Below are 18802 nucleotides of genomic sequence, written 5' to 3' on the forward strand. Positions count from 1 at the left end.
GCGCAGCCACGACTGCCAGGCACTTCGTAAAGACTCGAGGCACCGAGGCTAGGCTGAATGGTAGTACTTTGTATTGATAGTGACTGCGGCCCACCATAAATCGCAGATATTTGCGATGAGGCGGGGATATCGCAATATGGGCGTATGCGTCTTGCAGGTCCAGAGAGCAGAGCCAATCCCCTTGTTGAAGTAGAGGAAGCATGGTGCCCAGGGATACCATCTTGAACTGTTCCTTGCGAAGAAATGTATTCAAGGCACGGAATTCTAGAATAGGCTGGAGGCTGCCGGTCTTTTTTGGAATTAGGAAATATCTGGAGTAGAACCCTTTTCCCTGCTGATTCAGTGGAACTGGTTGCACGGCTCTGACCGACAAAAGGGTTGAGAACTCTGACTAGAGAGTTTCCCTGTGTGGTCGTCCCAGCTCCAGGATGGAATGGGAGGAAGGCTGGGCGTATTTTTGAAAATTTAGATGGTAACCGTGGGTTAATATAGACAGTACCCACTGGTCCATGGTGATTGGATGCCAATTTGTTGCAAAGTAGCACAGGCGGCCCCCACTGGAATATGGCTGCTGCTCTTTGGAAAAGAGTCAAAATCCAGAAGCGGGGCCAGCTTGTGGAGCTGGCTGTGGTCTGGATGTTCTAGTTTGGCATGCATGTCCCCCCTCTGAGTGCCCAAGCTGGTCGTGCACGGGACGCAGGAAGGTAATATCTGCGTGGCCTGTAGAATTGTTTCTTGGGTTCTCTATGCGGGGCCCTACGGGCTACAGAGGGAACATCTGGTGAGACGGTTGACAGCTGGTGCAGGGTCTCATGATGGTCCTTTAACTGGGCCACTGCATCCTGGATCTTATCCCCAAACAGGTTGTCTCCAGTACAGGGTAGATCTGCCAGTTTGTCCTGCACTTCCGGGCGTAGGTCTGAGGCCTTAAGCCAGGCCCAGCATCTAGCACTGATGCCCGTGCCGAGACTCTGGATGCTGTTTCAAAAGAATCGTAGGCAGCTCTGACTTCATGTTTACCTGCTTCCATTCCTTTTTGTAGGATGGAGGGCAAGGCTACTTGTAGTTGCTGTGGTAATGTCTCCGCAATCTCATGTACTTGTTTCCAGAGATTTCTATTATATTGAGTCATGTATAGTTGATATGCTGCAACTCGCAATATCAACATGGACCCTTGGAAAATTCTTCGTCCTAACGCATCCAATACTTTCTGTTCCTTACCGGGAGGGCAGAGGAATGTGGACGCGATCATTTAACCTTCTTCTGAGAAGACTCCACAACTACAGAATGGTGGGGCAGCTGACTCTTTAAAAACCTGGGGCTTGTTGAACCAGGTAGGTAGCATCTGTCTTTTTATTGACTGGGGGTACCGTACTTTGATGTTCCCACAGGTGGTGCATGAGGTCCAAAAGAACTTCATGTACCGGTATTGCCATTATTTCTTTTGGAGTATCTACAAATTGTAAGACTTCCAGCATTTTATGATGAGCATCTTTCTCCATGACCAGTGTAAAAGGTATAGTCTCAGACATCTCTTTGCCAACACTGGCAAAGGAGAGGTCTTCTGGAGGAGATCTTCACCTTTCCTCTGGAGATGAAGGCTCAGAGCAAGTCCTCGGATGTCCGTGATGAATCATCTGAGAATGCATCATCCCATGGATTATAGGGACTTTCTCCTTCTCCCGGTGGAGCTCCCAATGGAGGAAGCATGCCAAAGCTGAGAGGGCGGGAAGGCATCGATGGATGCAGCGCCGGCATCTGGGTAGATGAGGTGCGCTTGGGTACCGGTAGCCCTGCTGGCCCTGGTATGGGCTTCGGTATCGATGGTTCCCGTGGGGGGACGTGGTCGGGGATCGATCCTTCCTCCTCCGAGGAACCCAGTACTGGAATCAGGACCTGCGGAGGCCTCGATGGATGACTCGATGCCAGCGTGTCCGGTGGCAGAGGAGCGTTTTGAGGTGTTCGAGGAGCGGTGCCATCGAGGAAGCCAGTTCCGGGGCCGGCGCCGACTAGAAGCCTCGTAAGGCTTTCAGCACTGCCTCTTGGACCATGCGATCCAATTCCTCTCGAGAAGCCGGCATGGGTGGCACGCCAATCGGGTAGGAAGCAGGCTAGGCATAACCGGAGCCTTCATGGGGGCCCGTGGAGGCTCGGTGCCCGGCACCAGTGGGGAACGCCTAGGGGTCCCAGGTCCAGAGGAGTATGGGGGCTCCTCTGCCCGGGCCCTCTTCACAGGCGGCTCGATGAAGTTGATGCCGCTGTGGTATCTGTGTCGGCACCAGTCGGGGATGCCTGGTGCCGGTGTTTCCCTCAGTGCTCGGTCTGGTCTTTCCCTGGCACAGAGGACGATGACGCCGATGTCCTCGATGGAGTCGGTGACAGTCACCCTGTCCATGGTGCTCCTGGCGAATCGTCTCCGAGGTTAACGGACCCGCCACGGTCAGTGGTGCTTGAACTGGCGTCGATGGAGCAGTATGTTTTGAAGCAAACAACTGCTCCGTTTTGTTCAGGTGAGTGCGACGACCTTTGGGGGTCATTTGTGCACAACTAGGGCATCGATGAACATCGTGAGAGGGGCCTAAGCACAAAACACAGACTTCATGCGGGTCAGTTATGGACATGGTCCTCGGACACTTGGGGCATTTCCTAAACCCGGTCGCCATTTGGTGGGCACACGGTCGGTGACCGTCGGGCACCGAAGCGGTAAGCCGCTGGGAACCGACTGCAAGTACTGGAAAAAACACTTTCCGAGCGATCGAGGGAATGGAGCGCGATGGGGGGACCCCGATGAGGGATTTTTTAAGAAGATAAACTTCAAATAGTTCCGTGAGGAAAGTTGTGAGAAATTTCTCACAGAGATCCTAAACTGTGAGGCAACTGCTGCACGGAGAAAAAGAGACTCAAGGGGGACCCCTGGTGGCTGCAGGGTTTGTGGCATGCTGGGCATGCTCAGTGTGCCAGTCAAAATTCTAGAAACTTTGACAAAAGTGTACCATGACAGGGCTCCATCTGATGTTACCCATATGTGAGGACTACAATCCTGCTTGTCGACAACTGGGAGAACAAACAATGTGCAAAGTCTGTGCAAATCAGTTTGCTAGCACAATTCTGTAATCAACCTTTTAGGCAAGGCCTTGATTTCCTACAACTTCTTGAAAAGAAAAAAAATCCACAGATAAAGGCGCACAAGCAAAAATTTGGGCATAAAAAAGGCAGTGGGATTTTGCCCTTTCCAACTGAAGTCCCACTAGGTGTTTTTGTAGAAATTTAGACTACCTTTTGTGGAATTTTTTAAAGTAATGTATTCACATATGCTGCCTTGTGACTCTTCAAGGTTGTTTACACTCAGGTACTGTAAGTACGTCCCTGTCCCCAGATGGCTTACAATCTAAAAGGTGAATTTTATAAGCAAGACGCACACCAAAACCAGGACATACGAGAATATGTTGGGGCTGGTGTGCACCAAGAGGATTTTTTAAAATGCCCGAGTACACGTATATCTCCCGATACGCACACAAATGAAAAGTTCAAAAAAAGGGGCTGGGTATGAGCATTCCTGCATTTTAACTTTAAATTAGCGCAAAAATACTTATACACAAGGGCGTGCGGCAGGGTACCCTGCCGTGTAACTTTACTTCTACTATGAAGGATGTGTAAATAATACAATAAAGATAAATAGATAGATTGGCTGAGGTTTAAGAGTCGGATCTAACAGGGGAGAAGGGAGCTTTTAAAGTAGGGGGATTTGGAAGTCCTACCCCTTAACTGGGCAAACTGGAAACGAATGGGGAAAACTGGTAATGGTGGCTTGTGAATTAAAATTCCCCTACTTTTGCAGCAGAAGTGGCATTTGTGCGCGTCCACTTAAAATTGCATGCATATGTGCACACGTTCAGTCTGCTTTACAACATATGTGCATACATGTGCCTATGTTATAAAATGGCCGTGTCCCTGGCCGTGGGACGACGAACACGCACACCCATTTAAAAGTTACCGTCCTTGTTTGTTCTTGAGACAATGGAGGGTAAAGTGACTTCCCAAAGTTACAATGAGTGTCAGTGAGATTTGAACCTTGGCTTTCCTGGTGCACAGCTTGCTGCTCTAACCACTAGGCCAGGGGTTCTCAACCCAGTCCTCAGGATACACCTAGCTTGTTAGGTTTTCAAGATATCCACGATAAATATGCATGAGATAGATTTTCATAAAATGGAGGCAGTACATGCAAATCTCTCTCATGCATATTAATCATGGATATCCTGAAAACTTGACCTGCTAGGTATTTCTCAAGGACTGGGTTGAGAACCACTGCACTAGGCTACTCCACCCATTGTTTTCCCTTCCTTAAGATGCAAGAAATTAAAACTTTGGACAAGAATGTAATATTTCAAAACCATTAAAGCCACTGGTCTTTGCACTTATCTTGCCAAATTCTTAATTATGGCCCTCAGTGACTGATTTGTTTGCAGGTTTAGCATCAGTGGACCTCAGCAGGACTAGCCCAACTTTTTGCTTGTTTGCTTACCTTTGCTTTTATAGCACAGATCTTGCTGAGCTTTCTCAGATCTAAGTGGCCATCAAATACAATTTTGATTCTGTTACACTCCCCTGCAGCTTTCTAAGCATTAGATTTTTAGCAATTTAGATCTCTTGGGATAAATTAGATTGGTTGCAGTGTTAGTCCACGTGGATACAAAGATATAAAGGTCAATAGACAACTTGTAGGCAAAACCTTCTTATTGGACTAATTTCATACATTGTGTATGGCGCATTAGAGCTATGCTCCCTGCAGAATGAGCTTTTAAGCATCAGTCATAACTTATTCCAGACTGTCCCCATGAAGGGAGCACAGCTCTCAAAAGCCAGTCACATACTCAGTTAGTCCCAGCAATAATTCAGGTAACATGCTGCTGTTAAGCTAGCAAGTCACAGAAGAGGTAAGCATTTTAGAAGTCATCTGAAACATGTATATGGCTTCAAGTTTACAAATTCCTTCTAAAACAAATTCTATGATTCTGTCCTGTGGTTTCAGTGCATGAGTTTTGTTATACAGAAAATAATTAAAGTAAATAGAGACTAATTTATTCATGGGTTGATGGATGAGGATAAAGACACTACCAAAACCGTTATAGACCAAGTAGTTAAAACGCAGCAGCTTCATAAAGTGCGACACTGCAACTACATACCTGACCATCACAGAGGTCAATAAGCGGAGCTCTCTCCCGGGTGGCATTAATGAGTTTGGTCTGGAATAGCTTGCCATCAAAATACATCCAGGGACAGCAGTGTTCCCACGGGATTGGCTGGCCACAAGCATCGTTGGCCAGGAATGCCATATCTACACCACTCATAAATAAAGAGGACAGCTGAATTCCTCGAGGATCCAAGTTCTCAATCTTAAAGGGAAAAAAAAAAGGTCTTTCCTTCGAGCTGAAGACATGGAAACAGAACTAAAAATATACATATACTCCAAGTAAATACAAACGTTGTGTTCTTTGTCAAAGATCAAAGGATACTATGGATCCTGTTTCTATATATAAATTACTTTTCTGTAGTAAACAAAGACAAGAAAAAACTATATAGTATTTAAAAACTAGATTAAAGAAGAACGCATAATCGCAGGGTGCATCCCTACCTTCTGCTAGACATTACTTCAAGTATAATTCGAAGGGCAAAGTAAATTTTGTACTTAACTATATTTCAAAAGAGAAACATTTTCAACAGTAGGAAAGAAAAACCTGAATTAGTCAGTCATCTAGCTCACAAATCTTTATGCAACTCAAACTCTTTATTAAAGATAACAATATGCTTCAACACAGCTCTATCACCTACAAATATAGACTGCTTTCAATAAAAATGAGAAGAACTTTTACTTAAGAACTTTTACTTAAGATCTTAAAACTTCTCTTTTCAAAAGGTCTGCCTTTATAAGAAAATAGGATTAGGGAGCATGACAAAACTGCCTGTAAATTACAAGCATAAATCATTTTGAGATGTTCTTGAAGCAGGCAGTTCTGAACTGTGCTGAGACCACCCACAATATACATTTACTACCACAGAAATCACAGTACATTCATTTTTTTTTCTTACAGACGTTCTTGAACATGTTATAGGTGAAGATAAGAGTTTCTTTCACAGTCCCAGCTGTGAAGTCCATTGTATTTTACACCTTTAGACAATATTTAATCTAAAAGAGAAACACACTCCTCAGACCTTCTATTGGTTGATTTATTACCAAGGCTACTGAAAAATTCTATGGATTATAAAAGCTATATGAAAATTCTGCCATCCCCCCACCAATCACCCCACGTTACTCCTCCAGCTTTCAGCTGCAGGTTATTGCCATTTTGGATACAGATAGTGAAAACATGAACTGAAAATTCCTAATGAATGAAGTTAGAAATTACCTTCAGCTCTTGCAACTGGTCAGGTTCATAGAGTTTGGGAGACAACGCCTGGGCCAGGAATGCATCGAGTTCCTGACGTCGCAGTATCCTGATTCCAGGCCACTGTACCATGTACCTGTAACCAAGGCAGAATGCCATTTTTAGTCTCAAAAAACTAAATTGAAACTTTTTTTTTTCTTTGAATGCTCAGCATATTACTTTGAATAATACTAATGCTTAGGTATTGAGTAAAGGTGGCATTTCCCAACCTATCAGTTTATAGAGAGTGTTTTGTTAGAGTAAACTTAGAAAACTGTCCCCTTACACTTTCAAATATCTCTCTTCTGAGAATTAAAAAAGGAGGACAAACTTTGCCCCAAAAGAGATATCCAGTATAGTCTAGCTGGGGCACGCAAACATGACAACCACCTAAACTAACTGGAAAATGCCAGACTCTACAAACTATAAACCCAGCTAAATTGCAGGGGTCAGAAGTGGCTCCTTTCTGAAACAATTCAAGCAGCACAGTTGTGTACCCCCAAGAAATCCTTTACTGACCACTAGAACTGAAATACCAAATGACAAATATCTCAGCTGGAATGATGAGATTAAAACCTAGTCATCAGCTTGATTTTTGGGGCTGAGGTCAGGGATACAAAACCTAATTGGTTACATTTTCAGCAGGAGGAGAAGTAATGCATAGTTTAACAGGAAGTCACTATACTAGTCAACAAATTTTGGTTAATGACTAAAAATTCATCTTCATTGACTTCTCAAAATGTATAAATTTCCTGATACTAATCTCCACTGAACCTCAAAGATTAAAACTGGAAACTACACTTCCTTGAACAGATTCTAGTATTGTCCTATTAATCATTTTCACCATAGCCTTCTTCCTTTCCCAAAACCAGTTCAGTGAATCCCACAAGCATATTTTACTAGCTAAGAAATTCTAACTACACATAATGCTTCTGTGCACACTGAAAAAAAAATTCCTGTACTTTAAATAATTTTTCCTCCAAAATTCTTGACTTCATATTCCTTCAGAGATATTTCCATATTGTAATAAGAGATCTTACTTCAAATATTCACTACTTCATGTTTCCTTAATTAAATGTTTTAGCTAGTTTTGTATCCTGAGGGAGAAAAAGCTTAGCTAGTAAAAGTAGCTTTAGAAAGATGATTCTGCCAGGCACATACAGATTTCCTTTTTTTTTAGCTTAGCAGTTCACTCCTGCTCTTACAGCTTTCTATCTCCATCAGAATTGGCTACTGCTGGGGCATCTGGCTACAATTACTTGGGACATCCCCCCCCCCCCCCAATTAAATTTTTATTAACCACAGAATGCAATACAAAAGAAACTTTGCACTACTGTGATAGACAGGAGGTGTCTACTCGGGAGACAGCTGGCCCCCATAGTGAACCCCAGGAGATTATAGGCAGGGCACAAATAAATAAGGAGTACCAGGAACTCCCTTAAACCTCTGAAGACTATATTTCCCAGGCGCCCTAGCTCCAACCAGAAGACTAGGAGCCTAAAAGGAAACAGCTAGGCAGGAGTGAGCTGGGCCCAGGTGACATGGTATCTGGGTCCCCTGTACCTCAAAAATACAGAAGTATGAAAATCAATAACCTCCGAATCATTCTTAATTTGAATTGACCAGTGCTATATGTTGCAGTTCCTACTTTAACTTTTTTCCTTACTCTGTCCTTTTCTCTCAACATGTGATGTGCAACTTTAAAACTGGGAAAACAGCCAGTGCCTTGTTAAGATAAGAAACAGAGAATGAACTTCGTGACTGATGTATTCTAGCATGGCAAAATTCCTAGAGTTTGTGCCTTAATTAGCTCCAAACTCTAGATAAATGATGATGTCTTTTGACCTTCTACAATCAGGATAGACATTAGGGATGTGAATCGTGTCCTCGATCGTCTTAACGATCGATTTCGGCTGGGAGGGGGAGGGAATCGTATTGTTGCCGTTTGGGGGGGTAAAATATCGTGAAAAATCGTGAAAAATCTAAAAATCTAAAAATCGCAAAACCGGCACATTAAAACCCCCTAAAACCCACCCCCGACCCTTTAAATTAAATCCCCCACCCTCCCGAACCCCCCCCAAATAACTTAAATAACCTGCGGGTCCAGCGGCGGTCCGGAACGGCAGCGGTCCGGAACGGGCTCCTGCTCCTGAATCTTGTTGTCTTCAGCCGGCGCCATTTTCCAAAATGGCGCCGAAAAATGGCGGCGGCCATAGACGAACACGATTGGACGGCAGGAGGTCCTTCCGGACCCCCGCTGGACTTTTGGCAAGTCTCGTGGGGGTCAGGAGGCCCCCCACAAGCTGGTCAAAAGTTCCTGGAGGTCCAGCGGGGGTCAGGGAGCGATTTCCCGCCGCGAATCGTTTTCGTACGGAAAATGGCGCCAGGAGATCGACTGCAGGAGGTTGTTCAGCGAGGCGCCGGAACCCTCGCTGAACGACCTCCTGCAGTCGATCTCCTGCCGGCGCCATTTTCCGTACGAAAACGATTCGCGGCGGGAAATCGCTCCCTGACCCCCGCTGGACCTCCAGGAACTTTTGGCCAGCTTGTGGGGGGCCTCCTGACCCCCACGAGACTTGCCAAAAGTCCAGCGGGGGTCCGGAAGGACCTCCTGCCGTCCAATCGTGTTCGTCTATGGCCGCCGCCATTTTTCGGCGCCATTTTGGAAAATGGCGCCGGCTGAAGACAACAAGATTCAGGAGCAGGAGCCCGTTCCGGACCGCTGCCGTTCCGGACCGCCGCTGGACCCGCAGGTTATTTAAGTTATTTGGGGGGGGTTCGGGAGGGTGGGGGATTTAATTTAAAGGGTCGGGGGTGGGTTTTAGGGGTTTTTAGTGTGCCGGCTCACGATTCTAATGATTTATAACGATAAATCGTTAGAATCTCTATTGTATTGTGTTCCATAACGGTTTAAGACAATATTAAAATTATCGGACGATAATTTTAATCGTCCTAAAACGATTCACATCCCTAATAGACATATGCCTACTGCAAACTGGCTAAAAGACAGGAAACAGAGAGTAGGATTAAATGGACAATTTTCTCAGTGGAAGGAAGTGGGTAGTGGAGTACCTCAGGGATCTGTATTGGGACCCTTACTTTTCAATATATTTATAAATGATCTGGAAAGAAATACGACGAGTGAGATAATCAAATTTGCAGATGACACAAAATTGTTCAGAGTAGTTAAATCACAAGCAGATTGTGATAAATTGCAGGAAGACCTTGTAAGACTGGAAAATTGGGCATCAAATGGCAGATGAAATTTAATGTGGATAAGTGCAAGGTGATGCATATAGGGAAAAATAACCCATGCTATAGTTAATACCCTGATCTGCATAAAACAGCATTTCTACAGGCCAGGGATTTACCTAGATGTAAAACTCTTCTATTTATCCTGCCTTGAAGGTCAATAGGTCTATGCCCAAGACCCTCTATGTACTCCAATAATTCCATTGGCAATAGTGGAGGAACCAATGGCATGGATAGCCATAGATATAATGGAGCCCTTAGATAAGAGTAGGCAAGGTTAACAATTTGTTCAGGTCATCTTAGTCTATGCTATGTGATACCCATGAGGTATTCTTCTCCAGGGGGGCTACCGTGCGGACAATTGCACGGGAATTTATTAAGATATTCTGCTCCATTGGGTTTCCAAGGGAAGTCCTCACCGACCAAGGGATTAATTTTATGTCCCATCCTTATGGCAGATTTGGAATGCTTTTGGTATCAAGCATGTTCCCACATCTATCTATAACCCTCAGACAGTCTCATTCAACTTTTCAACAAGACCTTAAAAGCAATGCTCTGGAAATGTTTAGGCACAGACCCTCAAGACTAGGACTTATTAATCCCCTTACTCCTATTTGCTACCCGAGAAGTCCCACAAGCCTCCACAGGCTTTTCCCCCGTTGAGCTGATGTTTGGAAGATAACCCTGAGGCCCCTTAGATGTGATATGAGAAGAATGGGAAGGGAATGCACCTGAATCAGCAGATGCTTTCTTACTTGAATGAGCTTAGAAACAAGCTAAGATAAGCATGCAGGTTGAAGGCTGACAACCTGAGAAGGGCCCAGGAAAAACAACGCATCTATTATGACCGTTTGGCACGGGAAACACATTTTTTGTGAAGTTGACAAGGTTCTGGTTCTACTACTCACCTCCTCCAATAAAATACTGGCCAAATGGCGGGGGCTGGGAATAATAGATGTCTAGGCTCCGTGGACTACCAATTAGGACTAGGCTCCAGACACATACAAACATACCATGTAAACATACACATACCATGGGTAAAGAGAGAGAGGGGGGACTTAACTTGCCACCAGTCTAGGGGAGGAGAACCTGAAATTGGGATCCCAAGTGACAGATTCACCAACAGTGTGAAGTAAGAATAGCACCAGGACTTTCTAGAGAACAACTTGGCCTGGTCTAAGACATGGTCTCCTGAAACAGGGACGTCTTCTCCCCATTTCCAGGCCATACACAGCTAGTTTCCCTTGATATTATTACCACCATCGAGAAAGTGGTTTGCCAAAGCTCCTCTAGGTTACTAGATGCAAGGCAGAAAAAGGTCCAGCTACAGTTGAGCGTGATCAAAGAATCCTCAGCCCTTAGTCCAGTCCAATTGTACTAGTTCCAAAGAATGATGGGACTAAGGTTTTGTATCAACTTCCGCCAGGTTAATGCCATGTCACAACTCAATGCCTACCCCATGCCTCAAACAGAGGAACTGGTGGAATGTTTAGGCCAAGCCCAATACATTACCACCCTCGACCTCACAGATTCCTCTATAACCAGCAGCGAAAGAGGAGACTGCCTTTGCCACTCTTCAAGTTGTATATCAATTTACCCACATGCCATTCGGCTTGCAGAGGGCCTCGTCTACCTGTCAAAGAATGATGGACATCGTCCTACATTCACATCACCAATATGTTGTCATCTATTCAGAGGATTGGACAACACAACTACCCAGAGTGAAGGCTGTGTAAGAATCTTTATGCCAGGCCGGGCTCACAGCCAACCCAAAAAAATGTACTTTACCGAGAGGGAGGTCCAGTATTTGGGGCACATAGTGGGGGCATGGAGTAAAGCCACTCCAAGATAAAATAGCTAGCATCAAGGATTATCTCCATTCAAGTAGCAAGCTGTTTGATCCCTCATTTTTCTGACCATGCTAGCGCTCTCACAAATCTTCTTAAAAAAGATAACCCAAACCAGATACAATGGGGAACTGTAGAAGAACAGGAATTCCAGGACTTAAAACAAGTCCTATGTCAAGAGCTGGTGTTAAATGGAATGGATTTCCAGAAATAATTCATCCTACAGACCGATGCCTCTGGGGTTGGATTGGGCACAGTACTATCCAAAATTCATGACCATGAAGAGCATCCAGTTATATATCTATGCCAAAAGCTAATGGACCACAAATATAGCTATACTACGATTGAGAAACAGTGCTTAGCAGTTAAATGGGCTATTAAAGCCCTCCACTACTATTTATTAGGGCAACGTGTCCAGTTATTAAATGGCTCCAGCAAGTGAGGAACATCAACAACCGCCTCACCCGATGGTAGCTAGCATTCCAAACATACAATTTTTATGTGGTACATAGGGCTGGAAAGGAACACATGAATGCAGACGTCGAATCTAGACAAGAAGAAATGAAGGTAGCTCAAGTACACAGGACTCCTCGAGTCTTTAAAAGGGGGCGGGATATGTGATGAACAGGGAGAGGATAGACAGAAGGTATCCATTCGGGAGACAGCTGGCTCCCACAGTAAAACCCAGGAGCGTATTGGCAGGGCACAAAAAAAAAAAATTAGGAGTCTCAGGAACCCCCTTAAGCCTCTGAAGACTACATTTCCCATGGGTCCTAGCTCCAGCTAGGAAACCTGGGAGCCTAAACAGGAAACAACTAGGCAGGAGGGGGCTTGGCCTGGGCTTCCGGACATTAGCTTAGACAACATTTGATTGGGGTGGAGCTGAGGCACTGGTGGTGGAGGAACGAGGACGCTGGGAACAACCACAGCCAACAGAAGTGGAGTTGTCCACGGAAACAGAGGAAAAAACTGAACTCATGGATACCTCAGACTGAACAGGAATGGAGAAACAGTGTCTTTTCCACCCTTCGTCACAAGGAGGGGATACCGCCAATCCAGACTAGCTACCTGGCCCTGAGGTAAGCCTGAGGCCTTGTCCAAGAGCATAGAAACAAGGTCTCACTCGTTACTGCTTGCTGTTTCCCACAGGGATCCATTTCAGCGGCCACAAGGAGGCGCTACCCTGTGATCAAGACAGTTACAAATGAATATATATGCACAACTATGGGTAATTTTTCCATTTTTTTTATCCCTCCTCCCACCCCTAATCCAGCAAAAATCTATAATAAACCAGGAGGTTCAGGTTTGCTATTTGAAAGGTTCCCAAACAGATATATAAAGATGCACCTTATCTCTTCTTATCACAGTAGAGCTCATGCAGTGTAATGATAACATCCTCTGTATTAATGTCCGATGAGTTGGCTCCATCGGTCTCTTCCAATGAACTGCTACAGTATAAGATTTATCAAGGATTTTCCATCTGCAGGCCAGTTATTCAGGTATTTTGATAATAGAAAAATCTTGGAATTCCATAGACTTTATATGGATAATATAGCCTTAATTATCCTTATCTTCTTCCAATAAATTGTAATATTTGGACAAGTCTATCAAATATGATAGTATGCTCCTTCTTGATCACATTGCCAACAGGGTATGCTGGCTATATCTTATGTAATTTATGTGGCATATAATACCATCTGTACGTCCCACATAGTATCAGCAACAGCTTCCCCCCAATCATTTTCCCATTTAACCATATGTCTGGATTTCTCCTCTCAACAGGAAAAATCATTTAGTACAATCTGGAAAGCAACCCCCTTTTTTTTTTTTAAATTTTGCTTGAAGCACATAACTTCAAAATCAGAGACAGCATCAGCTGATAAACAACGATTTAGTTGCAAATACCTGAAGTACTTATCTGGTACGTTATACAAATTTTTCAATTCCAAAAACCCCATTAACTTATTAGAAAATAGCTGCCCAGACCACCATATCCCTAGTTGACACAATCTTTTAAAATAAGAAGACTCTACTTGACATTCCTTACCTACATACAGTATATGCCCAACAGCATCAATGAAGAATATACAATTATGCACTGTTAGAGTACTCCTATATTTAGTCCAAAGCCTTAAGGTTAATGCTGAAAAAGGATTTTCCACTCCATTAATATTACCTTCATTTTGCTGTCCACACAAATTTGGTTTACAGCACATCCTGCAATATCCCCCCCTTACTCAATGTATTCCCAATGTTTGAATTTGCTGTTTGGAAACCAGTGATATATGACTCAATTGTGTAACACTGAAAATCGGGAACTGTCAACCTGCTCCACTTTTTTTTTCAGGAATTGTACCTTTCATGCTACTCTCAGAAGCCTTTTTTTCCAAATTGAATGAAACATCCATTTATGTAAGAGCTTCAATAACCGAGCAGGCACATCAATGGGAATTGTTGGGGGGGGGGGGGGAAGATCCATTCTAGATAAGATTGTCATTTTTATCATTGCAATTCACCCCAACCAGGTAAAATGAGAAAGGGACCACCGTTCTAACTCTTTTACAGTTTTATCCATTAGAGAGTGCTATTTGAGCTAGAATAGTTGCCGTCAATCCGCTCCTATCTGGACTCCCAGGTACAGAATACTCCCTTTGGCCCATTTAAAGGGAAACCCATCTTTTACTTATTTTATTTGTGGCTCATGTAGGGTTAAGTTTAACAACTCAAATTTCCTCATATTTACTTTAAATCTTGACACCCTACCAAAATCCTCTAATTATTTAAACAATACTGGTAGATATAATAATGGATTTGCTATAACAAACAAAATATAATCCGCAAACAGGGACATCTGCTACCACAATGCTATGTATATCCCCATTTTGTCGGATTTTCCTCACAAAAGGCTCCATGACCAAGGCAAAAAGTAGGGGTGATAATGGACATCCTTGCTTTGTCCCTCTTCCTAACTCAAATATATGGGAATAAGAACCATTTTCTTTAATAGAAGCTTTGGGAAAGGAGTACATTGCCGACAACCATTTTATAAATTTGGGGCCCAATCCTTTCTTTTCTAATACTTTAAACATATTTGACCAGTGAGCATGGTCAAATGCTTTTTCGGCATCCACAGTTTGTACCTTCTTGCCTCCCTAATCAAATTTACAATTTTGTATGCTACCTGTCTTCCCAGAATAAAGCAGATTGGTCAGTATGAATTAACTCTGGCAATACTCTATTCAACTAAATTCAGAAGCAACATAGGTCTAAAAGAACTACAGAAAGTAGCATCTTTTCCTGGTTTAGGAAATTCAGTGATCCCTGCCAGGTTCCTAGATCTCATTAATACTGAATCTTCTGACAGGGAGTTATACAGCTTCTGAAGTTGCGGGATTAATAAATCCTTAAACTTTTTATAAAACTGTCCCGGGAAGCCATCCAATCCTGGGAATATATTTAATTGAAGGGAAGAGATTGCGGAGTCAATTTCAGTACTTGTAATATCCCTGTCCAGTATGTGAGCAACATCTATGAATATACTTGGCAAAGATACCTCTCCCAGATAGTGATCTATATCACTCTCCCTAACAGCATGGTCAGCTGTGTATAATTCCTGATAAAACTGTACAAATCAGCTTCTGATTTGGTCATTATTATATAGAAGAGTCTCCGCCCACATCTTTAATTTTCAAAATCTGATTTTGAACTATTTGTCTCTAATTGCCAAGCTAATAAATCCAGTAATTTATTTCCCTATTCAAAATATTCTTGATAGGTTGCAACAACCTTATATTGAATCTCCTCACATGTTATAGCATTTAATCTGCATCTTTTCTCATCTAACTCTTCGTATTTTGTTGCTTCCACTGCTTTTATGCATGGCTTCTAGCTGTTTAATGGATGCTACCAATTCTAATTTTTGTTTTTGTTTCTTAACCACTGCTGCTTTGTATATTAGCTGACCACGCAAGACTGCCTTGAAGCAGTCCCAGAGTATCTGCACCAAAACTTCTCCAATATCATTTAGACAGAAAAAATCTATGTCCTCTCGTACAAAACTGTGAATCATGCAATAAAGTCATTTAACTTCCACTATTGTTTCCCTTTTTCTCTCTGTAATATCTCTGTAATATCTGTAATATAGGCGCATGATCGGACCATGTAATAGGACCGATTCCTGCCATTTTACAAACCAATACACCTATTTGGTTAAGAAGGAATAGATCTATACATGAACAAGACATATGAACTCTAGAGAAAGAATATATAGCCCTTGTGTGAGGGATTCCTTATCCTCCATATATTAAAAAGTGCCCATGAGTTGGCCAGGGTTTTCAATTTATTTCTATGAGGTTTTAACAAATCAGTATGTGACGGATAATTATCCATAGCTTTATTAAAAGTCAGTTTAAAGTCCCCTCTCATTACACATAACCTTCTATCAAATCGCTTAATTGCTCTCTGAACTTCATATACAATTCCCCCGATCAGTATTTGGAGCATAGATATTGATAAATGTTACAACAACATTGCTTAACCTTATTTTCATTGCCAAGAATCTTTCCCTCCCTATTCTTTCTGCATTCCATCTTCTCTTCAAAACGCAAAGTATGAGAAAACAATTCCACCCCTTTTTGTTTTTTTCAAGTAGTACTGGATGCAAAGGATATGGAAGGAAAAAAATTACTTTTGAGTAGGTGCAACTCTCTTTTCTTAAAATGCATCTCTTGAATGAAAACGATTGAGGTCCTTGTGGCTCTTGCTTCCTCAATTAGTAACTGCCTCTTTCTAGGCAAATTGAGGCCCTTCTCTTTTAGGGAGACCAGTTTAATGTCAGTCATTACAGCAAAAGTTTCCTATTAAATGCCCCATTTAACCCCAGAGCCCACACAGAAGTCACTAGCTCCTCCACTTCCCCTCCTGTCTTCCTCCCCTACCTATCCCTCTCTCCTCCCCTCCAACCCTTCTCCCATATCCCCAATAATTACATTTGTGTACACCCCAAGTTCACCTCCCAGGAGGAATGGCATCACCCAATAGTGGCCACTTCCCTCAATATAACTATTTCATGTATAGTAAACATCCAACCATAAACCTTCTGCAACACTGACAGAGTGTAATACACTTCAGAAGTGAAAACTTCTCTTACTTTGAACCGAGGAGCTTGTATGAATCGGTAAATACGCAACTGGCATGTAACTATGGGTTTTAGGCATTATATATTGTTGCTGCTTAACTTAGCAGTACCAGGGTCTCCTGATGGCAAGTCACTATCCGAATTCTGCTGTCTTTTCCCTCCTTTACCAATTCTTTGCCAGCGTGTTGTTTTGCGTCTTTTCAATGGTTTTGCCACCTTTGTTTGCTCCTCAGTGTGATGCCAGCTTTTTGTAAAATAGTCAGCACCTCTTCTGAAGAATGCACTTCCAAAGTGCATTCACTAATCATAAAAGATATTCCAAAGGGATATAATAATTTGTAGTGAACATTCTCAACTCTCAACCTTTCCATGAGCGGCTGCATATTTTTATGATGCTGCAATGTAATGGCTGAGATACCATTGTAAATTTGTATGAATTTATTTTTCCAGGTAATGTTACCTATACATCTAACTTTCTGCACTATCTTATCTTTAACAGTGAAATAATGGAGGCATGCAATATCTCTTGGTTTATTACACATTGGTTTTCCCAGATCCTATATGCCTGATCCACCACTACCTCTGGAGGCTCTGCATCTAGAGAATCACTTAGCAGGATGAGCCTGAAAATCTCTCTCACAATCTGGGTGCAATCGGAGAACTCATCTTCCTCCAGCAACCCCCGATACAAATATTTCCTCTTCGAAAGCGATTCTCGGGGTCTTGTATTCTATATAATAAATCTTGGCATCATGTGTCACCTGCTGCAGTTCTTTATTCTGCTGTGCCATATCCTCTGCCTGCTCTTCCACCCTCTGCTAAGCATCTAACACTCTCTTCCCCAGTTCAGCTACTTTGTAGCAGATTTCTCCAATTGCTGCTTGTATCACCTGCTTCACCAGGGAGATATTTTTAAGATCAGGAGACCATGCCAGGAAGTCTGCTCTTGTCAGCCCACAGTTCCCGCTCCCAATCTCATTGTCACTCTCTGGAGTAGCATGGTCTGCCGTGAGCTCAATGTGCCGACCAGGCCTCCCTCTTTCAAAGGCACTGTAGCTCCGGTTAAGGAGAACTGTCTCAGATCAATCGATTTTTTTTTACTATGTGCCATTATTAATAGTCCCTGGGGACCTTATTCATGGATGCAGAGGGTTAAAGAATAGTTGGAGCTGCTAATTTAGTAATCAGCCTCATGGACAGACAATGTTAAGAGGCCATCATGAGTGGATGACATCACTTTCTCTATTTGGAACTTTTAACCCTTCCTTTCCAGGTGTGTCCAAATCCAGTCCTCAAGGGCTGCAAACTGATCTGGCTGTCAGGGATATCCTTAATGCATATGAATATGAGAGATTTGCATTAAACTGAGTCAGTGTATATGAAAATCTCTTTCATGAATATTCATTAAGGATAACCTGAACACCATACCGGTCAAGGATCAGGAGGACCCTGATTTAGCCTAGTCATCACACTGACAATCTTCTCGCTAGTGGAAAGGCACAGCTTGAAGTTCCCTCAGGAATCTGGCACAAGTATGCTCTTACAGAGTTAAATATCACTACTGCAGGATGACTAGGTCACCCTTCCTCTAAGGCAGCGGTTCTCAACCTGTGGGTCGCGACCCCTTTGGGGGTCGAATGACAATTTGCTAGGGGTCGCCTAAGAGACCATCGGAAATATGGGTTTTTTGTCGCTCCTCGAGTCACTCCCTCCCCTCACCGGATGCAGTAAAAAAAGTTCATTCTGCGCTCCCTCGCTCCCCGATTGTCCGGTGCTGGGCAAAAGGGGCTTGCCGAAGCAAGCCCCTTTTGCCCAGCACCGGCCAATCGGGCAGCGCGCCCTCACTCCTCGAGTCACTCCCTCTTGCTGTAAACGTTGGAATGCGTTGGAAGAGGGGTAACCTTATACGGCGAGTATATCCCAAACTCTATATTTTAACTGTAAAAGTTGGGGGTCGTCTTATACGCCGGAAAATACGATATATACAGTACAGTTACTTAGGCCTATGAATGAAAATAACTTTACGGTTGGGGTCGCCACATAGTGGGGAATTGTATTAAAAGGGTCGCAGAACTATAAAGGTTGAGAACCGCTGCTCTAAGGGTTGTGAATACTGCCTCTCCAACTTCTTCAAGCAGCCTAGG

General features: G+C 43.3%; 1 protein-coding gene across 1 annotated transcript in view; it reads right to left on the reverse strand.

Annotated features, from left to right (window-relative positions):
* Positions 1-18802, reverse strand: part of FAM120A (family with sequence similarity 120A) — a 239048-nt gene that overhangs the window by 35234 nt on the left and 185012 nt on the right. The window contains exons 12-13 of the mRNA XM_029600848.1: positions 6405-6519; positions 5184-5393 (exon numbers count right to left, since the gene is read on the reverse strand). Coding sequence (XP_029456708.1) covers positions 5184-5393; positions 6405-6519 — 325 coding nt within the window. The remainder of the gene's footprint in view (positions 1-5183; positions 5394-6404; positions 6520-18802) is intronic.

The sequence above is a fragment of the Rhinatrema bivittatum genome, chromosome 4 (assembly GCF_901001135.1).
Source record: "Rhinatrema bivittatum chromosome 4, aRhiBiv1.1, whole genome shotgun sequence".
NCBI classification, from domain to species: domain Eukaryota; kingdom Metazoa; phylum Chordata; class Amphibia; order Gymnophiona; family Rhinatrematidae; genus Rhinatrema; species Rhinatrema bivittatum.